General features: G+C 58.9%; 1 protein-coding gene and 1 long non-coding RNA gene across 5 annotated transcripts in view; one reads left to right on the plus strand and one right to left on the minus strand.

Moving 5' to 3' along the window:
* Positions 1-3,581: 3,581 nt before the first annotated feature.
* Positions 3,582-27,120, minus strand: part of CDK18 (cyclin dependent kinase 18) — a 38,421-nt gene continuing 14,882 nt past the window's right edge. For all 4 annotated transcript variants that reach the window (XM_066203731.1, XM_066203730.1, XM_066203732.1 and 1 more), the window contains exons 2-16: positions 20,659-20,814; positions 15,025-15,173; positions 14,299-14,424; positions 12,855-12,911; positions 12,522-12,636; positions 11,714-11,808; positions 11,570-11,632; positions 10,819-10,942; positions 10,619-10,739; positions 9,741-9,838; positions 8,155-8,260; positions 7,947-7,989; positions 7,555-7,645; positions 7,251-7,328; positions 3,582-6,999 (exon numbers count right to left, since the gene is read on the minus strand). In XM_066203731.1, coding sequence (XP_066059828.1) covers positions 6,965-6,999; positions 7,251-7,328; positions 7,555-7,645; positions 7,947-7,989; positions 8,155-8,260; positions 9,741-9,838; positions 10,619-10,739; positions 10,819-10,942; positions 11,570-11,632; positions 11,714-11,808; positions 12,522-12,636; positions 12,855-12,911; positions 14,299-14,424; positions 15,025-15,173; positions 20,659-20,782 — 1,425 coding nt within the window. In that variant the 5' untranslated portion in view covers positions 20,783-20,814 and the 3' untranslated portion in view covers positions 3,582-6,964. The remainder of the gene's footprint in view (positions 7,000-7,250; positions 7,329-7,554; positions 7,646-7,946; positions 7,990-8,154; positions 8,261-9,740; positions 9,839-10,618; positions 10,740-10,818; positions 10,943-11,569; positions 11,633-11,713; positions 11,809-12,521; positions 12,637-12,854; positions 12,912-14,298; positions 14,425-15,024; positions 15,174-20,658; positions 20,815-27,120) is intronic.
* Positions 18,719-26,252, plus strand: LOC136300969 (uncharacterized). The gene is made up of 3 exons (XR_010723782.1): positions 18,719-18,804; positions 24,192-24,974; positions 25,377-26,252. It is a non-coding gene; the product is annotated as an uncharacterized lncRNA (long non-coding RNA).

Here is a 27,120-nt window from a genome sequence, read left to right on the forward strand (position 1 = left end):
CAAAGCCACAGCGAGCGACCTGGATGCTCCCGGGAATGTCCCAGTGCCAGCTCCCGGGAATGTCATCCCAGTGCCAGCTCCCAGGAATGTCACGGTGCCAGCTCCCGGGAATGTCACGGTGCCAGCTCCCGGGAATATCACAGTGCCAGCTCTCGGGAATATCACAGTGCAGCTCCCGGGAATATCACACTGCCAGCTCCCGGGAATATCACGGTGCAGCTCCCGGGAATATCACAGTGCAGCTCCCGGGAATATCACACTGCCAGCTCCCGGGAATCTCGAGCCCTTCCTTCGGGGCTGACACAAACCATGCAGGATCTGCTTGCAAATAAGGCCCGAGGCGTGGGTGGGTTTAGTCAGCACAAGAACACACAGATCCCTCCCGGCTCCACAGAAATGCAGCTCCTCTCCCTGGAGGGAGCTCATCAAAATTCGAGCCACGGGCCTCCGAGAGGAGATGCGAGCCCCGAATTAGCTCCACGAGGAGGCACTTCCAGGCTGTTTTCCAGACTCGGATCGATGTTGTGCTCGCTCTGAATTAAAACACCCCCGGCCCTGCGCTTGCTGCAGGCTGCAGAGTGAATCCATGAATGGAGGGAGGGCAGAGCTGCGGCCGCGGCGTCCCTGGAGAGCGCCCAGAGGGTCCGGATGGCCTTTGGGAAACGCCTTCCTTTGGTTTTTCCCTGCCCTCGCATGTTCCAGCTCTAAAAATAAATTTTATAAAGGGTTTCCTTGGGGTGGAACCACCTGAGGCCCCACAGGACAGCGGATTCCTGGAGCTCCTCCAAGGCTTTCCCCGATGTTTGGGTTGGCAGCTCGGCCAAGGACTTGGAGCTCAGATATTGGTGAAGTTTTCCCCGTCCCCCTTTAGGGCAAACTGGGGCTGAGAGAGCCCTAAAACCCCAAGAGTCACCCCACATGTGATGTGGTCCAGTGTGAATTTGGAGATGGGATCAGCCAAAAATCCCAGCAGCGGCCAACGCTTGAGCTGATAAAAAAATAACTCTGAACCTGGTTGAGGAAATCCTGAGAAAATCCTGAGAAAACACCTTATCCGAGGGGTTGGATTATTCCAGGCTGCAGGAAAGGTGCTCCTGAGTGAGGGAGAGAGGTGTTAACCTCCTTTGTTTGGGGTCAGGAGTTCCCCAATGTGCTTTGGGGAGCTTGGCTCCGGTTCTAGGTCAAACACGAGCCCGAAATCTCGGCCCGGTTGTGGCGGAGCTCGTCGCGCCGGTCTGGGAGGAGGAAATGCTGCCCTGCACCGTCCCCGCCCGGCTGAAACAACCCCACACCCGCTCCCCTGGAGCCTCTCCCGCCCTAAATCCCTGCCAGGGGACCGGACAACCCGGCTGTGCGTCCCAAAAACGCGCCAGGGATGAGAGGACGCCCAAATCATCCCGCTGAGGGTAGCGGGTGACACACTGAGGGACCCTGGAGCCCCCCGAAGGGACATCTGGTGACACCTGGAAGGCAGGAGGAGGGCTGGGGACACAAATCTCCCCGAAGGGACATCTGGTGACACCTGGAAGGCAGGAGGAGGGCTGGGGACACGAATCTCCCTGAAGGGACATCTGGTGACACCTGGAAGGCAGGAGGAGGGCTGGGGACACGAATCTCCCTGAAGGGACATCTGGTGACACCTGGAAGGCAGGAGGAGGGCTGGGGACACAAATCTCCCCGAAGGGACATCTGGTGACACCTGGAAGGCAGGAGGAGGGCTGGGGACACGAATCTCCCTGAAGGGACATCTGGTGACACCTGGAAGGCAGGAGGAGGGCTGGGGACACGGAGCTCCCCGAAGGGACATCTGGGGACACCTGGAAGGCAGGAGGAGGGCTGGGGACACGGAGCCCCCCAAAGGGACATCTGGGGACACCTGGAAGGCAGGAGGAGGGCTGGGGACACGAATCTCCCTGAAGGGACATCTGGTGACACCTGGAAGGCAGGAGGAGGGCTGGGGACACGGAGCCCCCCGAAGGGACATCTGGGGACACCTGGAAGGCAGGAGGAGGGCTGGGGACACGAATCTCCCCGAAGGGACATCTGGTGACACCTGGAAGGCAGGAGGAGGGCTGGGGACACGGAGCAGCGTTGCCCGGATCCGGCTGTGCCAGGTGCAGGAACGAGGGTGGCGGATGGAGGAACTGGTTTGGCAAACAGCTCCTGCCCTGGGCAGCCCCGGGATGTGACTCAGGCTGGGCGGCGGTGGCAGCTGCGACCCGGGAGGGGACAGAGGGAATTGTCCCCTCCCCAAACCCGTCATCACCGCCGGCTCTGGCCCCAAAGACCCCGCAGACCCCCCCAAAACCCAGCCTGGCCCTTCCCATCTCCCTGCTGGGAGCTGAGGAGTCTCTCCAGCGCTGATGGGCTGGGGAACAGGAGCATCCCAAAGGGGTCCAGAGCGGAATATCCCTGATCCCAGGGGGATTTCAGCCTTTTAGCCACCGGATTTGTGGGATATTTACCCTTTTAGCCACTGGATTTGTGGGAAAAGGGTTCCCTCGTCCCTTCCCAGCTCTGCTCCACCAGCCTGGGCCGGGCCCGGCAGCTTTGGCCTCTATTTGCCCAGCAGGGCTGTGCCAATATTTATTCAGGGCCTTGGGATGCCAGCAAAGGGACACCAGGGACGTTTTGTCATCGCTCCCAGCTCTGGGAGCTTCAACCCTCCGCAAAACTCCTTTTGTGCTCCTCGGGAAAATCAAAATTCCAGCGGGAAAAGGCTCCTGGAGCTGCGGGGAAAAGGGTGGAGGTGGAATGACCCGGCTGCTTTCCCTGGAATGCTTCACCCTTCCCAGGATCGGGCTCTTCCCACCTTCCTTCGACTCCAGAACCCCTCCCCAGATCATTCTGCTGTCAAAATTAAACCCATCCCATATTCCATAAATTTTATTGTCCAGTAATTTGGAGAATTCACGATCCGGCAGATCAGATGGAAAAACCCAAGAGAAACATTGGAGAACCTTGGGAAAATGATCTTTAGTTCCTTTTTTTTTTTTTCTTTGTAAAGAGAGAAAAAAGGAGCACAAAATCATCCAGGTCACGTGTGGGATAGAAAAATTGAAATATTCTTATAAAATACAGCCAAGAGACTGACAAGATGGATAAAACCCTTTATTATTTTATCCTTTTTTTTGTACCTTTCCATTTATTCCAGAAAACCTTTCTCGCTACACATTTTCTTTTAATTTAAAAAAAAAAAATTCATTACTTCTCTCGGAATAAACCTTTAAAATCATTTCTTTTGAAACGGATCTTTCTTTTGTACAGCACAAGTTAAATACATTTATTATCAGTTTTCTGCCAAGGAATCACCCCGGAGAACATTCACAGTTTGGGGATCCACCCTGGCCACTTCCATGGATTTTTTCCTGCTGGAGGACGAGCAGGAGCAGGATTTATTATTATTATTATTATTATTGTTTGTGCTCAGACATGGCACGAAAGGACATCCAAAATCCAATTTTACAATCCTTGAGTGCACAGATGTGCAGCACAGCTGGAGCTCAGGTGGAAAAACCCGAACAAAACCCTGGAAAACCTTGGGAAAATTCCCTTTAATTCCATATTTCCCTACCCCCCCCCCCCCCCCCCCCCGTCTTGTGTGTAAGGAAAAAGGGGAAAAAAAATGCACTTATTTTATCCTGAACCTCCAAAACCCAAAGGAATTTTGTTGTTTAAATTCAAGGCGGATCCATGTGGGAACGGAGGGATGGGATGGAACAGCTCTGCCTCCAAGTGTTGTTGTTGTCCCAAACCCTGACCTCGCTCTGCACATTGATTTATTTCTATTTCTTCACCCAACCATCAGCTGGGGAGACAAAGAATACCAGGAATACAACTTTTCCTGAGGGCAAAAAAATCTCATTTTCTGGTCAAAAAAAAAAAAAAGGGGAAAAAATTCCAAGAAAAACGTGTGCAAGACAAAGCAACGATTTCCTTTTTGCCACAGCTCCTCGCCTGCCAGGAGTGGCGGCTGCTCCTCGACGAAATGAGGGGGGAAAAAAAAAAATCCAGAAAGCCACGGAAATTCCCAGAATTTTCATGAAAATTCCAAGTTGTGCCCCAAAATCTGGGAAATCCTGCCCGGGAATGAGACAGGAACTGCTCTGCTCGGGGGGTTTCTTATGGAATGGGGCGTCCAGGAGGATTCTATCCCCCTAAACTCAACCTAAAAGGGCTGGAATGTTATCCCAGAGGTGGGGAAAGAGGGATTTAACTCCAGGGTTTGATCCTGCCAGGCTCCAGCTCTGGTTTTTTCCAAGATTTGGAGATCAGAGCCGACCCCGAACCGAGCTCAGCACGGCACCAAATATTTACATTTAAACTGGGAACGAAATATCCACGAAATCCCTGGGATAAAAGGGGTTATCTGGAATTTCGGCTGATAAATAATGGTGAATTGGAAGAACTTCGGGGGGACTGGAACCCTTTGGAATTCTCTGGAATGATCACGGCAGCTTTGATGTAGATTTGGGGCTTCCCGTGGTGATTCCGGAGGGGAAAAAGTCCTGGAAAATCTGGCCAAAATTCCTTGGAAAAGCCGCAATTCTGATGAAAGGAATGTCCAGCTCCATAAAAAAGTTTAGGAGGGAAGAAATTCCCGGTTTTTTTGTGGTTTTGGGGTGTTGCCAAATGTTGGGAATTCTCTCACAAGGTCAAAACCTTAACCTTAAATCCCACCTAAATTTGTAGGGAAAGGCTGTGAAAGGACAAAGAGGAGCCACCAGAGGCTTTTCCTGATCCTGGGAATGCTGGCCTGGCTCCATGGGATTCTCTTTGCCTTGACCTTCAGTAGGAATATGGGACCTGGTGGGAATGTGGGATGGCCCAGCCGGGCACCCGGCAGCCCTGGAGGTTTATTCCCGCTTTCAGAGCGTGGGAATGGGAAAACCGAGCAGGAAAAGTACCCCGAGACAGGTCAGGGATATCCTGGAGGGTTCCTGGCCTGATCCAGGCCCTGCTCCCCTGGATTCACCAGAATTCCTCGTCCCATATCCCACCTGCTGAGCCGCCAGTTCCTGCCCGGAGCCCTGGGAAGTGCAGCTCTGATCCCGAGGAAATTCCTTTGCGGGACAAGGGATGGCACTGGGACAGTCCAGCTGCAGGAATCGGGGATGGGGAGCAGGAAAACGCGGCCCCAAATGCGTCACCGGGGGCTGCTCCTGCTCTTCCCTCCCCGCTGGAATCAATTAGGGAACAATTCGGGCTGGAAGCAGCGGGAAGGGAGCAGGGATGGGCAAACCTCAAACAATGCAGACGTCTGGAGCCTCGTCTGGGGCTGGGCTCTGCGGGCACCGGGAGCTCCCGGGCAGCTCCGAGCGCCGGCAGCAGGAGGAGCCGCCCCGGGCAGCTCCAGGGTTTCCTCCCGCTGCGCGTTTTCCAAAGATTGTGGAAGGAATGACGGCCAGCTCCGGGGGGGGAACAGCCCCGCGGAGAGCTGGACCCCGGAGCAAAGTGCCAGCCTCAGGTGCCAGTCCCAACCCCAAGTGACAGTCCCAGGTGCTAATCCTGGATGCCAAGCCCAGGGCCCAGTCCCTGGTGCCAGTTCCAATCCCAGGGGCCAATCCCAGCACTGGCCAGCTCCAGGGGGGAGCAGCCCCGTGGAGAGCTGGACCCCAGAGCAAAGTGCCAGTCCCCATCCTAGTGACAATCCCAGGTGCCAGTCCCGATCCCAGGGGCCAATCCCAGCACTGGCCAGCTCCAGGGGGGAGCAGCCCCGTGGAGAGCTGGACCCCAGAGCAAAGTGCCAGACCCAGGTGCCAGTCCCCATCCCAGGAGTCCCAGCCCCACGCAGAGGGAGCCGATCCTCCAGGAAAGCCAATCCCGAGTGATCCCACAGACCGGAGAAGCTCCGTGCGCTGCTCACCCCCCCAGGCTGTGGGGCAGAGGCGCAGCAGGGATGGATCCGTCCCCCCAAGTGTCCGGAGAGGGAAAACTCCCCCTGGAGCAGCCCTGGGCCGGCAGAAAATCCCTGTGAGCACCGCTCCGAGCCGCGCCGGTCCAGCCCGGGCTCGGGGAGGGGTTCGGGGGCCGCGGCGCCGCTCCCCGGGGCTATTTCTGGTGCCCACAGCTGAGCTGTGGGAGGTTTGGCACTTCTCCCCCTTCCCTGCGGGCGCAAACGCGCCCGGGTGGGCGTCAGCAGCGCGGGATGAGGGGCTCGGAGCCGCGGGGTGGGGGGAGATGCGTCCCCAGAGCCCTCCGGGATGATCCCGTCCTGCTCCTTGGGGAGCTCTGGGGATGGGGACGGGGATCCATCCGTGCCGGAGGGGCTCCGGAGCTTCGCTCAGCGCAGCCCCACCCGCGGGACCTGCAGCCCCTCCCGGGCCGTGCTCGGGGCTCGGGACAGCCCAGCGGGCTGGATTTGGGAGCACGACCGAGGGAAGCAACGGGGAATTCGGGCTGCTCCACCCTCAGCTGGATTCGGGCTCCAAAACAGGGAGGGGAAAGGGGGTTCTGCAGGCAGAGGTGAGGGAAATCCGGGGGGGCTGCCCTGGTTCCTGTGCCCCAGGTGAGCCCCAGGTGGGCCCCAGGTGTGCCCCAGGTGTGCCCCAGGTGAGCCCCAGCTGCTCCCAGTGCCAGCCTGGGCCGTGCCCAGCACTCCCAGCCTGGGCTCCCCAAAAACCGAGGGGTGCAGAGCAGCTTGTCTGAGCCAAAGGTGCATTTCCAGCAACTCCCGCCGGGGCCGAAGCTCCAGAGATCCCCGCCCTGAGCCCCAAAAACCCTCCCGGGGCAGCGCGGGGACCACCGGCTCCTCCCCGGGGCGCCTCTCGGTGGGGACAACACGGAAACAACGAGGGGACAAGGCCACAAGGTCCACGGAGGGGCAGCTCCCGGGGGTTTGGGGACAGCGTGGGCCTCGTCCCGCTGGAGCCGGAGCCGGGAATTCTGCCGGGGGCCGGGCGGGAGCCTCTCCCGGCTCAGCGCTGCCGTCTCCATGGCGACGAGAGGAACGCGAGATCCGAGTTTAAAATATACTCTGCCTCCTGTTCTTGCCTCGGGCTGGGGAAGGGAGACGGAGACGGGGGGTCAGGGGGGGTCGGGGGGCGGCTCTGCAGAGCCCCGAGGGCGCCGGGGGAGGAGATTCCCAGCCTGGCGCCTTCCTGGAGGAGCCAGCTGCGCCTCAGGACGGGCCAAATGTCACCCGCAGGTGACAACCAACCACCCGGGGGTGACCGGGAGCAGGTTTGGCTTTTCCCAGCCCCATCCTGGCGGCAGCTGGGAGACACCCCGGGGGTTTTATCCAGCCCTACCTGAGTGCTGGAAGGCTGAGCCTCGGTGCCCGGGGTCCTTCTGCAGCTGGATCTCCTTCAGGGAGAAGATGGAGGCGTCTGGGCAGAGAGAGAGGGGTCACTCCTGGCCCAGGGGGGCACCTCCATACAGCTCTTCTCTCTCTTTATCCCACCCAAATTATTAATAATCATTAATAATTATTATTATTGTCATTCTTCGCTCTCCCAGCCACCAGCTCCTGGTGCAGCAGCACCTCTGAGGGAGCAGAGAGGTGCCTGGAGGGCCCTTTTTTGCCCCTTTTTTGGGGGCACAGGCAGCACTTACTGTCAGGCAGGAGGTGCACGCGCTCTCCCAGGCTCTTGAAGTAGGGGTGCTGCAGGGCTGCCTCGGCTGAGATCCGGCCCTTGGCTCTGTACTGCACACAGCCCCGAGAAAAGCCGTAAATATTCGTTTACACCAAACAGCTGGGCACATCTGGGCACCTCATGGCATCTACACCCCAGATCTGGGCACCCCTGGGGGCACCTACACTGCACATCTGGACACCCCTGTGCATTTACACCCCAGATCTGGGCACCCCTGTGCCTTCACCCCACACATCTGGGCACCCCTGTGCCTTCACCCCACACATCTGGGCACCCCTGCCTGTGCCAGCAGTGTCACCAGCCCCTCTCCAGCTGCCCCCTCCCCACCCCCGGGGCTGCCGCAGCGCTCACCAGCAGGAGATTTGTCAGCAGGTCGATGCCCTCCGAGTCCAGCCTGCGAGAGAGGGGGGGAAAAAAACCCAAAACCGCCCCGTTATTGCACCAAGGAGACTGAAATAACCCCAGTGAGGGGCGAGCCGCAAGCTCCACGGGGAGAAAATGACCCTGGCTCCCCTTTACCCTCCCCGAAGCCCCGATTCCCAACTGCTGCAGGGGGTACCTGGGGGCGTGATTGATCAGGGGCTGGGCTCGGTACTGGGTGAAGTTGTAAGCCTTGAACTCCTCGTTGGACGTTATCCCAGGCCAGGAGTCCTCCGTGGGGGTTCCTGCCAGGGGAGAGAGGGAAAAGCTGCCGTGGGCACTCGGTGAGATGGGCAACTGCAGAGTGTGGGGTCCTGTCCCCGAGAGAGGGCACCGATGTCACCGGTGTCCCCGGTGGGCTGGCAGTGCCAGCAGGGAGCCTCTCACCCCTGTGCCAGCCTGGAGGGGGCTGCGGGCAGCTTCTGTCCGTGCCAGCCCACCCCTGTCCACCACAGCTGACCCCTGTCCACCCCAACCCACCCCTGTCCACCACAGCTGACCCCTGTCCACCCCAGCCCACTCCTGTCCACCACAGCTGACCCCTGTCCACCTCAGCCCACCCCTGTCCACCACAGCTGACCCCTGTCCACCCCAGCCCACCCCTGTCCACCCCAGATGACCCCTGTCCATGCCAGCCCACCCCTGTCCACCACAGCTGACCCCTGTCCACCCCAGCCCACCCCTGTCCACCCCAGCTGACCCCTGTCCATGCCAGCCCACCCTTGTCCATGCCAGCCCACCCCTGTCCACCACAGCTGACCCCTGTCCATGCCAGCCCATCCCTGTCCACCCCAGATGACCCCTGTCCACCCCAGCCCACCCCTGTCCACCACAGCTGACCCCTGTCCACCCCAACCCACCCCTGTCCACCACAGCTGACCCCTGTCCACCCCAGCCCACCCCTGTCCACCACAGCTGACCCCTGTCCACCCCAGCCCACCCCTGTCCACCACAGCTGACCCCTGTCCATGCCAGCCCACCCCTGTCCACCACAGCTGACCCCTGTCCATGCCAGCCCACCCTTGTCCACCCCAGCTGACCCCTGTCCATGCCAGCCCACCCTTGTCCATGCCAGCCCACCCTTGTCCATGCCAGCCCACCCCTGTCCACCCCAGCCCACCCCTGTCCATTCCAGCTGACCCCTGTCCACCCCAGCTGACCCCTGTCCATGCCAGCCCACCCTTGTCCACCCCAGCTGACCCCTGTCCATGCCAGCCCACCCTTGTCCATGCCAGCCCACCCCTGTCCACCCCAGATGACCCCTGTCCACCCCAACCCACCCCTGTCCACCCCAGATGACCCCTGTCCACCCCAGCCCACCCCTGTCCACCCCAGATGACCCCTGTCCACCCCAGCCCACCCTTGTCCACCCCAGCCCACCCATGTCCACGCCAGCCCACCCCTGCCAAACCCAGCCCATGCCAGCCCACCTCTGCCCACTCGTGCCCACCTCTGCCCATTTCATCCCACCCCTTCTCACCCCATCCCACCTCATCCCACCCCATCCCTGTTCATCCCTGTCCACTCCATCCCACCTCTTTTCCTTCCTGCCGACCCCATCCCACCCCAATCCCATCCCATCCCAAGGATCCCATCCCGCGGATCCCATCCCATGGATCCCATCCCGCGGATCCCATCCCACGGATCCCAGCCCATCCCGTGGATCCCGTTCCCGCGGGCAGGCAGTGCCCTCGCGTGGGGACGCGCGCTCAGCGCAGCGCTCACCCAGCAGGCGGAAGATGAGGTGCAGCTCCTCCTTCACCGTGGAGCCCGGGAACATCGGCCGGCCCGTCACCATCTCGTAGTGGATGCACCCGACCCCCCTAAAGGGCGGGGGACGCCCCGGGGTTAGGGGGGGACAAAGCCCGCCGTGGGGCCGGGAATGGCATCCAGGACAGGGATCAGCGCCCAGCCCGTGGGGATGGCACCCACCCGACCCCTGAGTGCTAGGGGATGGGGAAAGTGCTCTGGGAGAGCTCTGGGGACACGGAAACTGCACTGGGAGAGCTCTGGGGACAGGGAAACTGTACTGGGAGAGCTCTGGGAACAGGGAAACTGTACTGGGAGAGCTCTGGGGACAGGGAAAGTGCACTGGGAGAGCTCTGGGGACACGGAAACTGCACTGGGAGAGCTCTGGGAACAGGGAAACTGTACTGGGAGAGCTCTGGGGACAGGGAAAGTGCACTGGGAGAGCTCTGGGGACAGGGAAACTGCACTGGGAGAGCTCTGGGAACAGGGAAACTGTACTGGGAGAGCTCTGGGGGCAGGGAAAGTGCACTGGGAGAGCTCTGGGGACAGGGAAACTGCTCTGGGAGAGCCCCAAAGCCTCTGGTGTAAAAAGCCCCACAGGACATAGAAAACAGCTCTGGAGAGCCCTGGGGACAGGGAAAATTGTACTGGGGACAGGGAAACTTCAATGGGAGATCCCTGGGGACATGGAAAACAGGTCTGGGAGAACCCCAGGGACAGGGAAAACTGCTCTGGGAAATCCCTGAGGACGTGGAAACTGCTCTGGAAGAGCCCCCCACCCTCTGTCATTCCCAACACCGCGAGGATGAGGATGGAAACGCCCGATCCCGCCCCGGAGAGCCCGGGCAGCTCACCACATGTCGATGGGTGTGGAATACTCGGTGGATCCCAGCAGGACGTCGGGGGGCCGGTACCAGAGCGTCACCACCTCGTTGGAGTAGGTTTTTGTGGGGACCGACTTGGCCCTGGCTAACCCTGAGGGCAAAAGAGGGATGAGCAAGGAGCTGCCTCCTTTCTCCCCCGCCCTGCGGCGTCCCCGGAGCGCTTCACCCACCGAAATCAGCCAGCTTGAGCTCCCCTCGCTCGTTGATGAGCAGGTTCTGGGGTTTGAGGTCTCGGTGCAGGATTTTCCTGCCGTGGCAATAAGCCAGGCCACGGAGCAGCTGGAACATGAAGATCTGCGGGGAGGAGGAAGAGGAAGAGGAGGAGGAGGAAGGGGTTGCATTTAGGACTAAAACAATCAAGCTGCCTCGAGGAATCTCGATGTCGTGTGGCGCTGTTTTTACACCAAAACGACACAGACCCCGAGATCCAGAAGGCTGAGAAGGACTCCTCTGGTTTTGGGATGTGTCTCCCTTTTGCACTATTGCACACAGACCAATCTGACTGGTGAAAACAAAGGCGAAACCTCTGCAATCACCTTGGTCAGAGCAGAGGGACAGCAAGGAGGAGTCCCTCCTAGGGAAAGGAATGAATAACAAAGTTTAAGGTTACAAAAACGCTTCTCCTGCTTACAGAAAATTCCCTGGGGAGAGAATTTCAGGAAACCAAAACACCTCAGGCACAAACCAGGGCTGCAGTCGTGGGCAGGAGAGACCCCTGGGAGCTGTGCTGGGGTGGGGAAGTGTCACCAAAGGGGATGAGCGAAGTGTCCATGCGCAGTGATTTTATTTCCCCCAGGAAAACGCTGGGGGAGCCTCAGAAAGGGCAAAAGGAGCAGGAATTGAAGGGTGAAGTGATCTCCAGCCCCAAAACACCCCTAATTAGGACGAGAGACAGGGGAGGGGTCCCGGCACCGCCCTCACCTTCACATTGTGCACACTCATCAGGTTCCCGCAGTTCTCCAGGTACTGCTTGAGGTCGTTGTCCTGCGGCGGGATGGACGCGTCAGTCTGTCCTTCCCTCGTCCCCCTGCACCCCCAAACCCCCAGGGCAGCCCCCAGACCCACCAGGTACTCGAAGACGAGGGTGAGGCAGCGCTCGGTGTGGATGATGTCGTGCAGGGTGACGATGTTGGCGTGCTTGAGGTTCTTCAGCAGCGACACTGCGGGGACAGCGGGGCGGGGGCAGTGAAAGGTGAGACGGGGAAAGACTACAAAGGTGGTTGCCTGACAGGAAATACTGAAAACACGAAACCTGTGAGGGGTGTAGGAAAGGAAAGGCGGCTTTGAGATGTGGGCAGGGCGGGCAGGAGGACGGCGATTAGCTGGCGATGGGTTGGGTGATAACAAAGGGGGTCCGGGGAGCGGCCCCCCCCGAGGGATCAGGGGAAAGGTAGATAAGAAAAAGCAATCTTTAGGGTTTCGAATGCAGAGTGATCTGGTAATACAGCAAAGTCCGTAGGGTTTGTTTCTCGCGCCGGTTGGGCGCTGTAAATTAGAATATTCAACACAAAAGGAGATATGATGTTTTGTAAACGGGGTCCTTGAACTCTTGCTTTTACCTGTGATCCTTCTCTCTGGCATACCCTGCTCTTACCTCACCTGGCTCACCACTCTTACCCTGCTCTCACCTCTTATCTCTCTCTCTCTCTGGAGCTTCCCTTCAGCCCAGGCTGGTGGCTGTAGGCAGACCCTTTTACCCGCCACCCTCGCAATAAAACCTCGTGTTTCTCCGAGTGTCTCAGGTCTGCAGAGTTGCCTCTCCCCGCCGTCCTGGGATGCTCCCACAGGACAGCACGGCCCGGGGGCTGAGCAGGGCCACAGCCGTCCCCAAAACCCTCCCGGGAGCCCGGGGACAGCCCCTGCCCGGCCTCACCTTCCCGGATGGCCGTGCAGGGAGCGCCCTCCTCGTGCTCCAGGCGGATTTCCTTCAGCGCCACCAGGTTCTCCGTCAGCTTGCTGCGGCCCTTGAACACCGTGGCGTAGGTGCCCTGGCAGGGGACAGGGGGACACGGGACATTTCCCAGGCTGGCACAGCGCTGGTGTCCCCAAAACATCCCCGTCTGAGGTGCCGGCATCACTTTTGGTCCGAAACTTTTTGGTCCCGAACTCCACTTTTTGGTCCGAAAATTTCTGGATATTGGGGATTTTTGCACTTCAAGCTGCACTTTGCATTTAATTTAATTCTTTTACAGGAGTGTGTACTCACCTCTCCCAGTTTGTCCAGTTTAATGTAGGTTTCCAGCTTCCCAAAGCCGATATCTGACTGTGAGAGAGAAAGGAAAACAGCACTGGGGAGGAGGGAACCTCATCCAGGGGCGGCTGCACCTCCAGGAGGGTTTCCAGGGACACCGGGCACTGAAAATTGGGATCGTGACTCCGTTTACTGCCCAATCCCTCTGTGTATCCTGGGAAAAGCCGCGTCCTGAGCGGGGGAGTGACGGTGCTGGAGCCCGAGCTGCCGCACAGCCCCCGCAGCCGCATTCCTTATTCATGAGGCGTTCATGAATATTAATGTCCCATCGCCCCGGCGGGGTTTGTTTTATGGCTCAGACGGCGCGGGCAGGTAAATTCCAGCTCCCCTTCCCTGCTCCCGGACGGGCACCTCGGATCCCAAAATCTCTCCCGAGGCCTGCCTGTGGTGCCTGGGTGGTCTGAGCACACCTGGGGTCCGCACACGGAGGATTTTTGCTCCCGTTTCTGCTGTTGTGCTGCAGCAAAGGAACTGAAACGCCACCGCTGGAGCAAAGGCTGATCCATTATTTATCCACATTTGCATTTCCACTGGCAGGAGGCTCCGGCTGGATCGCAGGAGGGTTTTCCTCTCCTGGCTTTGGGAAGGAGCCAGGCCGAGAGGGCGGCCAGGTGTGCACAGGGGAGTGAAGGAATTTGGGGATGGCCCAGCAGGGGAAGGGATGCAGATCTCAGAATCCCGGAATTTAGGCTGGAAAATCCCTCTGGGATCATCGAGTCCGAGCCGTGCCCGATGCCCACCCTGAGCACTCAGTGCCACCCCCAGGTGACACCGCCAGGGCTGGGGACTCCAAACCTCCCTGGGCACTTCCAAGGCCTGGCTGCCCCTTCCATGAGGAAATTCCTGCTGGAATTCCACCCTGAGCCTCCCCCGGCCCAGCCTGAGGCCGTTCCCTCTCCTCCTGTCCCTGTTCCCTGGGATGAGATCCCAAATCCCCCCCGGCTGTCCCCTCCTGGCAGGGAGTTGTGCAGAGCCAGGAATTCCCCCTGAGCTCCTTTTCTCCAGGCTGAGCCCCTTCCCAGCTCCCTCAGGATCCTCCAGCCCCTTCCCAGCTCCCTCAGGATCCTCCAGTCCCTTCCCAGCTCCCTCAGCTCCCCTGGCAGGGGACAGGTGACACAGGACACTTCCCAGGCTGGCACAGCACTGGTGTCCCCAAAACACTTGGAGGTGCCAGCACCAGCTCTGAACTCCACAAGAACTTGGTCTGAAAATTTCTGGACATTGAAGATTTTTTTTTTCCCTTCCCACTTTGAGCTGCTGGGGACAGGGACACGAGGTGACCTCAGTGACACCCTGGGGGAGCTGGCACAGCATGACACGACTGTAGCTGTGACAGGGGGACACGGGAGGGGGGGACACACCGTGCCTGGCACTGTCCCCTCTGCTCGGGGCCACTTACGAGGGAGGCCCGGCGGGACATCCTGCTCAGGGGCTTGGGGAACTCCAGGCTCTCCATCTGCAGCTTCTGCAGGAACTCGGGGGGCAGCCGGATGTCCATGGGCAGCGAGAGGCGCTTGCTGACGTCCTGCAGGGAGGGCACAGGGGACAGGGAGGTGACAGGAGCACTCTCAAGGGGCAGAGCTGTGTCAGAGAGGTGGCAGTGACGGGGCAGCGCCCTCGGTCACAGGGAATGGGAAGGGGGGTGGTGGCACACGGCTCGTGTGTGACACTGCCGTGTCCCAAACCACTCCCTGCCCTTCCGGCCAGCAGGGAGGTGACACCCTGAGGTGCCCAGGTCCCCCTCAGCACTCGTCCCCAAGTGACACCCAGGGGTGTCCCCAGCCCTCACCTCCATGTGACACCCAGGGGTGCCCAGGTCACCTCCCCGTGACACCCAGGGGTGTCCCCAGCCCTCCCCTCCCCGTGACACCCAGGGGTGCCCAGGTCACCTCCCCGTGACACCCAGGGGTGTCCCCAGCCCTCCCCTCCCTGTGACACCCAGGGGTGCCCAGGTCACCTCCCCGTGACACCCAGGGGTGCCCAGGTCAACTCCCCGTGACACCCAGGGGTGCCCAGGTCACCTCCCCGTGACACCCAGGGGTGTCCCCAGCCCTCCCCTCCCCGTGACACCCAGGGGTGCCCAGGTCACCTCCCCGTGACACCCAGGGGTGTCCCCAGCCCTCACCTCCATGGAGAAGCGGCGCTGGCTGTGGTTGCGGTACCGCACGGCGGCCACCGGGGACTGGCCCTGTCCCTCCGGCGGTGACACGGGGCTGCCGTCCCCTCCCGCGTCCCTGCCCAGCTGTGCCAGCTGCAGCTGCCCCTCAGCCAGGTCTGGGGACAAAAGGAGAGCAGAGTGAGCTGCTGGGGCGGTGGCAGATGGGACAAGGGGTGAGGGCGGGGCAGGGAATGCTCTGGGGACACGGGGGTCTCTTCTTCCTTCTCTGCAGCCAGAGGGAATTCCTGCCTTTTGCTGCAGGTTCCCGGATTCCCAAAGCACGCCCCGCCACCAGGGTCTCTGACAGGGGGAGCTGCCCCCCGCCAGAAATCCCAAATCCCGCCCCAGTGCTCTGCCCCCTGCACGGGGATGAGGATTTGCCTTCCCGTCTTTATTTTCCCAAATGTTTCGGGCAAAAGAGCATTTCAGGAAAACCGAGGTGCCCTGGATCCCACCGTGCTGGGTCAGGAAAAGAGAAAAAGAGAAGAGAGAGAGGAGGAGAGAGAGAGAAGAGAAGGAAGAGAGCCCTTCCTCGAGGATTTAACACACACAGGCACCTCACCTGCCCGGGGAGCCACCACAACCACCCAGAATCCGCGTGTTTCCCTCCCAGGACGCGACCATTTCTCGGAAGGAGTTTGAGGATTAAAGTCACTCCTCACAAACCAAACCGCCCCGGCCTTTCCTGTCCCAACCTGTGCCCTCAGCCAGGCACAGAGAGAAGCCCAAGAGCTCCCCTGAACACCCGAAACAGCTCAGAAAAACCAGCTCCTCCCTCGGGACACCAGGTGTGAGGCCTGGCCGGGCTCAAGGAGCAGGGAATGAGAAGGAAATGAACCCTCTGAGCTCCTCCTGCTCCCCGGGCTGAGCTTTGCACCCCAAGCTCCCGGCTGGGTGATCGCCAGCGGGGACATCCCGGCACCGCGGGGACATCGCGGCGCTCGCAGCCACCATCCGGAGGTCAGCACGGGTCAGGCCGGCCAGGAGGATTCCCCAGGGAATGCACAAATTCCGCGGGCCGCTCACGAGGAGGCAGCAGCGAACTGGGCGTGCTGGGAGCCGGGATGATGGAGGGAAGGTCCAGCAGCTGGGACCGGGCTGTCCCTCAGCGGTGACCACAGCGCTCTGTCCCTGCGGCCACGCTCTGAAATCCCCCAAAATCCCCAATGCAGACATTCCCCAGAGCAAGGGGGAGCAGTGAAACTCTCCAGGGAGCTTCTGGGAGAGCTCTGGGGACATGGAAACTGCACTGGGTGAGCTCTGGGGACAGGGAAACTGCACTGGGGACAGGGAAACTGCACTGGGAGATCCCTGGGGACAGGGAAACTGCACTGGGAGAGCTCTGGGGACATGGAAACTGCACTGGGTGAGCTCTGGGGACAGGGAAACTGCACTGGGGACAGGGAAACTGCACTGGGAGATCCCTGGGGACAGGGAAACTGCACTGGGAGAGCTCTGGGGACACGGAAACTGCACTGGGAGATCCCTGGGGACAGGGAAACTGCACTGGGGACAGGGAAACTGCACTGGGAGAGCTCTGGGGACAGGGAAACTGCTCTGGGAGATCCCTGGGGACAGGGAAACTGCACTGGGAGAGCTCTGGGGACAGGGAAACTGCACTGGGAGAGCTCTGGGGACAGGGAAAGTGCACTGGGAGAGCTCTGGGGACAGGGAAACTGCACTGGGAGAGCTCTGGGGACAGGGAAACTGCACTGGGAGATCCCTGGGGACAGGGAAAAGAGCTCTGGAAGAGCCCCCAAACTCTGGTGTTAAGACCCCCATGGAAAACTGCTTTGGGGAGCCCCAAGGACATCGAAAAGAGCTCTGGGAGAGCCCCGAAGCCTCTGGTGTAAAAAGCCCCACAGGACACAGGAAACAGCTCTGGGGAAGCCCCAAGGGACAGGGAAAACAGATTTGGAAAAGCCTCCAAACCCCTGGTGTCGACAGACCCTGGGGACAGGGAAAACATCGGTGGAAGAGCCGCCCACCCTCTGTCATTCCCAACACCGCGAGGATGAGGATGGAAACGGCCCAGCCCGCCCCGGAGAGCCCGGGCAGCTCCGTCCGTGCCTCACCACGTGTCGATGGGTGTGGAATACTCGGTGGGTCACCCCAGGCCGAGCCCAGCCCTGTCCCTGCCCTGTCCCCGGGGCCACAGCGACAATCCCCGCTCGCTCGGCTCCAGGGATGATCTCATGGCTGAGGAGCGGGCAGGGAAGGGAAGGGAGGGCTGGATTTTCACGGGGCGCTGAGCAGGGCCGGGACCTGGCCGCGGTTTGCCGCGCTGACGGATGAGAGGTGGCAGGCAAGTGACCTGGCAAAGGCTGTGCGACCGTGCCACGGGCAGGGAGAGGAGAGCTGAGGGCTCCGGGGTGCCCAGCCCGCACCTGAGGGGAGGGTCCAGCCCGGGCCAGGGGGCTGCAGAGGGGCTGGAAGGGCGCCTGGGGGTTTGGGCACAAAGATAAAACCCCTCCTGTGCTCCCTGTCCCTTCCCCTCCATCTGTCCTGACAGCAGCAACCGGGAAACATCCCCTGAGTTAACCGCAGGTATGGAAAGAACGGGGATTCGCTCAACTGCACCAAATCCTTCTCACTTCCTCGTTTCCCAGGCGATTTATGCTCAAGCAAACCAAAGGCCATTTAAGGTCGGACCGAGCGGAGCCTGAGGAATCCACGGGAAATGATATTTTTGGGGGAATTCGTGCCGGTTCCCGCAGGTGAAGCAAACCCAGAGCTGGGTGAAAGGTGCAAGCCAGCAGCTCTGGCTCTCTGCACCAGCAGATCAGAGTCAGCCCCTTTGTCGTGTCAGGTGTGTCAAATCAGAGGTGAATCGACAACCTGGACACTCCAGTGGACCCAAAAACGACGGGGAAAAGCAGAAAAAAATCACAGAGGGTGGGCAGAGGTGAGGGGAGAGGGGTTTGGGCTGCCCTGGGTGTGCCAGCCCAGCCCTCCCTGCGCTGCCACCGGGAGATTCCCGATCCCAAAGGGCCGGAAACACCCTCGGGGCTCCCAGGACCCCACTGGGGGCGTGCAGACCTCCGGGGAATTAATTCCACGTGAATCCCGGGGAGCCCTGAGAGAACGAGGCTGCTGCGCCATCAAAGAGAACGAAATCGAGGCCTTTTAATAAATATATTTAAACATAAACAAGCTTTGATCTGCCAAGGAAAGGGGCCAGAGCCCTCCGCTGCCTGCCTGACCTAGAACTCGGAATTGTTTAGCTGCGGGTGAGCTGCTCTCCTCTCCAGCCTCGGGTTTTTCATCCTCCTTCCTCCCCCTCATCATCATCATCATTTCTTGGGGGCCTGGTGCTGCTCCCGAGGTCAGAGCTGGCTCTGTTTTATCTCTTTCCAGCCCGGACATTGAATTTTGTCCGGCCTGGGAGGGCAGAGCAGGCTGGAGGTGTCTGGGGGCTGCTGTTGGGTGCCCCCAGCTCTTATCAAAGCAAACCAATCTCTGCTCCCTCTTAAAAAAAAAAAAAAAAAAAAAAAAAATCCGACTCAGGCTCCACCAAGGTGACTTTGCCGGTGACAGGATGTGTCCAGGCTGGAAAGCTGTTTGATTTTCCAGCCTGGGCTTAAAAAAAAAAAAAAAAAAAAAAAAAAAAAAAAAAAAAAAACAACAAGCTGTTTTTTTCTCCTTTTATTAGCATCAGTGGGGGTGAGGTCATGAGAATTACGGCAGTCACGAGGATTACGGGATGGGGAGGACGGAGCTGGGGATTTCTCACCACAAACACGACAGGTTTGTCCCCTCTTTGTCCCCTCACAGGAGCCAGAGCAGCTCGGGAGCAGCCTGGGGGGGTGGAAGTGTCCCTTCCACTGTGCCGGGTGGAGTTTTGGGGTTTCTTCCAACCCAAACCATTCCCTGATTTGGGGATTCCTGAGGAGAACTGGCCCCTTGCTCCCCAAGGGTGGGCCCAGGCACTGACAGCCACCAAAGTGTGGGATTTGTGGGCTGGGAAAGCTGTGAAGCAGGGAATTCTGAGGCCGGGAGGGAAAACAAACCCCAGGCAATTCCCTGAGGAGGTGAGGAAAAGAGAACCGAGGTGTTGATGATGCTCACGGTGCCTGAGCTGTCACTGGCTGTCACCAGGAGGGACAGGATGGGCCTGGGGACACGGAGAGCCCAGGGACAGCCCCAGAGACCCTGACAAGGAGCAAAAATAAACCCCGAAAACGTGAGGCAAAGCTGTTTTATGGGGCAGAGGCCGCAGCAGAGCCCCCTCTCCCCTCTGCGCTTTGATTTTCCTCCTGGAAAACGGGGACCGAGCCCTCGGAGAGATCCAACCTCAGCTCCAAACCTGGCCAAACCCTGTGAGAGGTGCGCACCTCAAACCACGGACCCACCGGAGCTGGCCACGGCCTCAGACTCTGCTCCTGCTCCCTCCTGGCCACCTCAGGATCAAACCCAAAAATCCCGGGGCGGGGCTGGCAGGTCCTGCTCGGCCCTTTTTTGCCACCCGAGGGCAAAGGGAGACCCGTGACCGATGTCTCATTAAAGCGGAACAAGAGGGAAATCACCTCAGGGAGGAGATAACGGGAGGAGATAACGAGCCCGGATCCCACATCCCAGAGAAAAGCCGGGCAACAGCAGGAGCAGCACCCAGAACGTCCTCAGAGGGCCTTGCCCCATTTAGCTAATTAGGGGCTCAGGGCTAATTAGAGCCCTCGCTGAGGGGCGCGGGTGGGCAGGAGCCCCCCGGGGATGCTGCTGGGGTGTCTGCAGGGATACAAAGAGGGAGGAAGGCTCTAAACGAGGTCGCAGCATCCTCGGAGCAGCTCGGCCCCGGCTCGCAGGCTCCGAACGGAGCCGGGGGCACGGGAAGGGGCCGGGCACGGCTGGCACGGCGGGATTTAGCCCGGGATGAGCCCAGCCCGGCTCTGCCCGAGAACGGGCTGCTCCCCGCGCCTGCAGCATCCCCGGAGCCTGCCCCAGCCTGCCCCAGCCTGCTCCAGGGGCTGCTGTTTGCACAGGGGATGTGACCCGTGAGGCTCAGGCCGGGATTTAACCCTCAGTCTCCCTGGGATGGTGAAAACCAACCGGCAAAGGCTGCTCCAGCCAGCCCCGGGCGAGCAGCTGGGTCCCTGTGAACCATCCACAGATTTTTGGGAGATGGAGAGATCCCTTCTCCTCGTTTTCCCCATTCTCCTGAGCGCCTTTGCTGTTCCCTGCATCTTTCCTGATCCAAGGATCAAAGGAGGTTATGGATGGGCTGGGTGGGGGATTGTCGGAGCAGGAATTGCCCCGGGGGCTGCCCCGGACAGAGAACCCCCCTTTGGCTCGGGGGAACAGCGTCCTGGATCCCCCAGAGGGGTCACATCCCTCTTCTGGGGAGGCAGGAGGAGATCCCACACTTCTCTCCACCTTAACCACAAATTCCTTTCCCTCCCATCGAGGATAAATCTCTCCTCAGCTTTAATGACGAGGCGTTTCTCCACCCCCGCGGGCAGACAATGGGGAAAACAACACGGAACGAGGGGCAGACGCTTCCCACACACCCCGAGAGTGGCTGGGAAGGAAATGAAGAGGTTTCCCCCCACCCCGGAGGGTCCTGAGCGGCCCCAGCCCCTCTGCAGGGTCCCGGGGGCTCCTCACCTTCGTTCCTGTGGTTGTTGAGCTGGTTGAACTGCTCCGTGAACTCCGTCAGCGACTCCTCGATGGTCTCCGTGCGCGGCACCGACAGCGAGAACCTCCTCTTGAAGTTTTTCATCTTGTTCATCTTCCCCCCGCGCCGCCAGGGACGGCAGAGCCCTGCGGGGACAGGGACGGCTCAGGGGGCCGGGCCACGCCGGCACGGGGCCTCGGCCCCACAGCTGCTGCTCCTTGGGGTTGGCAGCATCCCGACCCCGATTTCCACCCCACAGCTGCTGCTCCTTGGGGTTGGCAATGTCCTGACCCGAATTTCCACCCCATAGCTGCTGCCCTTTGGGGTTGACAATGTCCCGACCCGAATTTCCACCCCATAGCTGCTGCCCTTTGGGGTTGGCAATGTCCCGACCCGAATTTCCGCCCCACAGCCCCAGCTTTTTGGGGTTGGCGATGTCCCCATCCCAATTTCTACCCCACAGCTGCTGCCCTTTGGGGTTGGCAGTGTCCCGACCCGAAGTTCTCCCCCTCACAGGAGTCCCTGGGGACATCCCTTCTCCGGCTCAGAGCAGAAGAGGAGCCACGCTTTGCTGGGGAATTTGGGCTCCTCGTGGTTGTAAGAGCTGGCTCTGGTCAGGAGGTGCAGGGAGGGTGATTTTTTGGGGTTTTTTTGAGCCCAGGGCAGGGCTGCGCACACTCAACCACAAAAACCGACGCAGGTTGTCCCTTATGGCATCCTTGGAAACTCCAGGAATGCCTGGACAGGGGGAAAAGCTGGGCGAAAACAGACGGGAAGCAGAAAAAAAGTCTAAAGAGTGATGGAAAAGACTCAATCCCACATTTCTCACTGGAGGAGGAAGCACCTCTGCCCTGGGAGCTTGGCCTCTGCTTTGCCCTTGCAACAAAGACTTCCTGAGCCAGCAGCAGAGTGGGGGCAGCGCGGGCAGGGGGGATCCCCCCGAGGGCCAGCCCCAGGAGACGCTCTGAGCTCCCAGCTCCATCCCAGCTCCATCCCAGGCCCCCCGGTGACTCCTCCTGCCGCGCGTCAGAATCGCCTTAAGAGCCGATCTGATTAAAGCAATAAAAGCCTCAAAGGAAGAAAACCCCGCAGGGGCCGGGATCGAGCAGGCTGGGGCTGAGCAGCCGCGGGAACTCGTCCTTTCCTTCCCTTTCCCCTTCCCTTTCCCCTTCCCTTTCCCCTTCCCTTTCCCCTTCCCTTTCCCCTTCCCTTTCCCCTTCCCTTTCCCCTTCCCTTTCCCCTTCCCTTTCCCCTTCCCTTTCCCCTTCCCTTTCCCCTTCCCTTTCCCCTTCCCTTTCCCCTTCCCTTTCCCCTTCCCTTTCCCCTTCCCTTTCCCCTTCCCTTTCCCCTTCCCTTTCCCCTTCCCTTTCCTTCAGAATTCCAGCTCTCCCTGGAGTTACAGACACAGAATCCCAGACGGGTTTGGGTTTTGGAGGCACCTTGGGAATCATCTCATCCCGCCCAGGACAGGACAGGGACACCTTCCACTATCCCAGGCTCATCCAGCCTGACCTTGGACACTTCCAGGGATGGGACATCAGTGTCCCCAGCACCCGCAGCCAGGCACAGCTCTGCCCCTTCCAGCCCCGGGCCGGGGGAGGTTTGCCTCTGTCCCTGTCCTGGGGATGCTCCTCCCGCATCCTCATCCTCTGGACATCCAACCTCCCCTCCAGGGGATTTTCCACCATCAGGGGATTTTCCATTTCACGCTGCTCTCGGCCTCCAGCCCAATCTGTAGGGTAAAATCGCCCCTTGATACCACACAGGCCCCAAAACTTCCCAGGGATGTGGGGTTTTTGGTTTTATGGGGGTGTTGGGGGTGAGGGTTTTTTTTTTATTTTTTGGGGGGGTTTTTTGGGGGGTTTTTCTTGGGGGGGCATTGAGTTTTTGGGGTTTTTTTATTGTTTTGGGGGTTTTTTTGGGGTGGTAGGGTTTTCTTTGATTTTTGTTTTCAGGGGTTTTTGTGGTTCTTTGTCTTGTTTTTTTTTTTTTTTAGGTTTTTTTTGGGGGGGAGGGGTGGGTTTTTTTGGTGGGGGTCTTTTTTCCCCACAGGGAGCGGCTCTTTCCCGTACATCCCTCACCCTGTCCCGGACCCCTGGAGCATCTCGGCCCCTTCCTCCCGGGTGTCCCCGCTCCTCCCTGGCTGTCCCCAGCCCCCTCCCGGCCTTATCAGCACCACCCAAAGGTGACGGCTCCGTTCCAGCCCGATGCCATCAGACGCCGCATCCCCGTCTCCAGGACAACGGCGACACCAAAGATTCTCCGTCAGCAGCGACACAAACCCTCGGTCCGGGCTCCTGCCAGGCTCTGCGGGGCGGCACGGCTCCCTGCGGCGGGTGAATCCTCCCGAAAATCCCGGGGATCCACCTGGATCCCGGGAATTCCCGCTCCGCTCTCACCTTCCACGCCAACAATTCCTGAGGCTGGAGGCTCCGGCGGTTTGCCGGGGGCGGGGAGGGAATTCGGGAGGGTTTTAAACACCTTCAGCTGCAGCTTCAGGCGCCGGAATTGTTTTTCCGCTCGGACACAATAAGGAGGAGGCACCGGGGGGGTCTAAAGGAGATTCCGCGATGCTGGGCTGGATGAAAGGAGCGAATCCTGCTCCTGGGACAAAACCCCGGCCTGGCAGGGGCTGGAATGGGATAACCAGGACATCAAACAGGATACTGGGACCACTGAGCAATTCCTGCTCGGCCTATCCCCCATCCATAACCTCCTTCGATCAGGATCTGATCTGGATCAGGAAAGGCGCTCAGGAGAAGGAGGAAAAGGAGGAGAAGCGATCTCTCCGTCTCCCTTTCCCTCCCCAAAAACCTGTGGGTGGTTTACAGGGAATCACTGACACAAACCCGCTCCGCAAACCCAAATCCTTCCTAGAGGAACGCCAGCAGCTCCAGGCTGCTAAATATAAACCTGGGAGAGGAGAGGAGCCGGGATCGGGGGTAAAAATCTCCCCGGCACGGCCGCAGCCCCTCCTGCCACGCCCCAGCTGCTCCTGGGCTCGTTTTTCCACCCGCACCTGGACATGCCCGGGATCTGCTGCTGGGACTCGCGTTAAAGCCTTGGTCAGCCGGAATTTATGGGATTGTGCTTGTCCGCAGAATTCTCCTTTCCAGGCAGGAACTCCCCTGTCCCAGGAGGACACAGGTGTCCCCAAACTGGGATTTGCTGCGTTCCTGGAAGCAAAGCACCCACAACCTTCGCTCCAGGGCAGGAGATGTGGAATTCCAGGGGGGATGTAGGGTCGGGCCGGGTGTCCCGCAGCACCCCCGGGGGTGGCAGGAACCTCCAGCCGCATTCCTTGAGGGAGAAATAAATCCCTTTTCACAGCTGCTCTCCCCCGGCACGCATTTCAAAGGAAGAATTCCTAGCGACCGCCTCTTGGTTTGTTTTATTTTGGGTTTTTATAATTTTTTCCCCCCCCTCAGCGTCCTAAAGGAAGCGGCGGCATTTATTGACTTTCCGAGAGAAAGTGCCACTTTGTGAAGCAGAAAGCGATGACATCACTTTTATTTTGATTCAGCTTTTACAGCCTGGCAGGAACGGCAGCGATCCCGGCCATGGAGAGGGAGCTGGATAATTCACGGCAGGCAAGGACATGACGTTACACGGCGGGACACGAAAAGGGAAGGAGCGATTTCACACGGCAATGAGGAATTCAGGCATCAACGGGCAACAAAAAAATTTTTAAAAAATAATAAAATAATGAAATCAGCCGGTTTGGAAGCCGGCCAAGGATTAAAGCCGGCAAGGGCGAGTGATCTGCGTTTACTGGAACAGGGGTGGAGAGTAAATACCCGCCTGAAACACTTCAAAGAGCCCCAGAGCTGAATCCCGGCAGGAAAAAAAAACTCCTCCCGGGATCCCGACGAGGAGTTAACGATCCTTTAAAGGCCGCGTCCAGAATTCACCTTCGGCGCCCCTCGGTGAATTGTTCCCGCGGGCGTTCCTGCTGGGGATGGATCTCTCCCGCGTTTCTGCAGCTTTCCCTGCTCTGGAATTCCCGAGCCAGGTGTTCCAGGCATCAGCAGAGGATGGAACCGTCCCCTCCCTCCCTCCTCCAGCAGGGTTTGGAAGCAGAGCTTCCCACCGCTAATTATTGCCTCTCAAAAATGATAAATTCTGTTTTTTTCCTCACCATTTTATCAGACTCCTGCCCTTTATTCCCAGCCAAAAGAGAGGAAAACTTTCCTCCTTTTAAACCTTTTCTGTTTTGTTTTAATTTAATCCCCGGAGAGATTACCGCTCGTGTTTACCATGCAAACTGAAGAGCCCCCGCTCAGCACTCGGCGCTCCCGGCTTTTAGGTGGGCACTCCTAAATTTTAGATTCACTCCTGCAAGGCCCCGGGGGGGAAAAAAAAGGAATTCTGCTCCTCGGGGAGCTTTTATTTGCTCGGCAAACACGGCGATCCTGCGGCTGGAATCCGTGCCCTGGACACGGAGCCGGGGGCAGCACGAGCTCCCAGTGATGCTTTAAGTTTTAACTTTCTTACTTTTCAGATTCTGTGCTGCCCGGGGGTGGTTCTGAGCCTCCCTTAATATAAGGGTTTTTTATATATTTCTCTATTTATATTCATTTATTATAGATAATAATTTTATATATATATATATATATATATATATATATATATATATATATATATATATATATATATATATATATATATATATATATAATTTTAATAAATTTATTTATATCTCCTGCAGTGAGGACCTGCGGGAAGAATTCCCGGAGTGGGAATTGCCCTCCCCAAGAGCTCAGTGACGAGGGGACACAGCCAGGCCGCCTCTCCAAATTCTCTTCCAGCCCTCAGCATGGTCTGACATTCTCCTTTCCCTGCCAAAATCCCGCAGGGAACGAGCTCCATCAGCCCGTTCCTGTTAATCCCCAGCAGCCCTGGAGCGTTCCCATCATCATCCCGGGAATGATGGGATTCCCAATTCCTCGCCCTCCCGTGATTACAGCAAAGGCAGAAATGTGATTGTGGCAGCCAGGAGGGCTCCGTGTGCTGGGAGGAGTTGGGAGAGGATTTAATCCCAATTTTGGAGCTGGGAGGAGGCTCGGGAGGACAAATGGTCTCCCAGGAAATGCCTGAGGCTGGCTACCACTCTTGGAATGCCACAGGGATAAATCAGGAATGATGGACACGCGTCCTCCTCCCTCCCTCCCTGCCGGTTTGAATTCCCTTGGGATGTGGGACCCTGGGCTGGGGGTGTCCAGCACCCGGCACGCAGCGTTCCCAATCCCTTCTCCACAGAATTCCAGTTCCCATCCCTCCTCTGCAGAATTCCAGTTCCCACCCCTCCTCTGCAAAATTCCAGTTCCTTTCCCTGCAGAATTCCAGTTCCTATTCGTCCTCTGCAGAAATCCAGTCAGGAATTAGTTGTTAGGGGGCAACGACACAGCCAAAGCCACGCTCTGGGAGCCAGGAGAACACGGTGAGAGCCTGGGAAAGGCGGATCCATGGAAAACTCCCTGCCAGTCCATTCCCAGACCCACAGAACGGATCGGGCTGGGAGAGATCCCAAAGCTCATCCCATTTCCGTGGGCAGGGACACCTTCCACCATCCCAGGCTGCTCCGAGCTGCCCTTGGACACTTCCAGGGATGGGATTCCAACCTGTGCCGGGAGCAGGGATGGAAGGCGAGCCCTTTGCTGGACGCGCATTCCCGGTTTGGAGCTGACAACGAGCGCAGTGAGGGCAGCACACAAAGGATCTTTGTTCCGCCCCGGGATATTTTGCCTTTCTCCGTGCCCTCGGCTCTCCCTCGGCTCCTGGCTGAGCTCGGGGCAGCTCTGAGTGAGGCATCCCATTATCCCAGCAGCTCGGAACACTGGGCGCTTATTCCCTAACCTGGGAGGAGCGGCCAGCGCTCAGCTGCCGCAACAATGGGGTCACTTTGGCCACTTCGGCCACCCCGGTGCTGGGGCAGCTCAGGGCTGGCATTGTCCCTGTCCCTGGGGTGGTGCCAGCCCTTCCCTGGTCCCAGCAGGGACAGCTGAGCACAGGGAGCCCAGCTCCGCCGCTGCCCGGCTCTCCTCGCCAAAAAAAAAAAGATATTTAAAGAACCAGGAATGACATCCTGGGCACTGGATGGCCCCGGGGAATTTGGGAGATGCAGCCACACCTCTGGAACCACGGAGAAGGAAAGGCACAAAGAGCAGCACTCCTTGGGAAAGGGATCCCGGCCCCAAAGGCTCTCGACAGGATTGAATTCCCCAGAAAAAAACAAACAAACAAACCCCAAACAAAACCGTTTGGAATCTAAACAAACCCCCCACGTTTCTGTGGAGCAGCAGCACCACGAGCACTCGGAGCAATTAAAAGCTCGGCTCTTTGCCATTGGGTTTTTGAGGAGACTGGATGTGTTTGGCCTCCCTCTGCCCTGACAAGGGGCAGAGCTTTCCAAAAAAAGGGTTTGGAAAAAAAACCCCTCTGGAATCTCTGCC

This window comes from Chamaea fasciata, unplaced genomic scaffold (genome assembly GCF_029207755.1).
Source record: "Chamaea fasciata isolate MVZ Bird 193981 ecotype frontalis unplaced genomic scaffold, bChaFas1.0.hap1 SCAF_25, whole genome shotgun sequence".
NCBI classification, from domain to species: domain Eukaryota; kingdom Metazoa; phylum Chordata; class Aves; order Passeriformes; family Sylviidae; genus Chamaea; species Chamaea fasciata.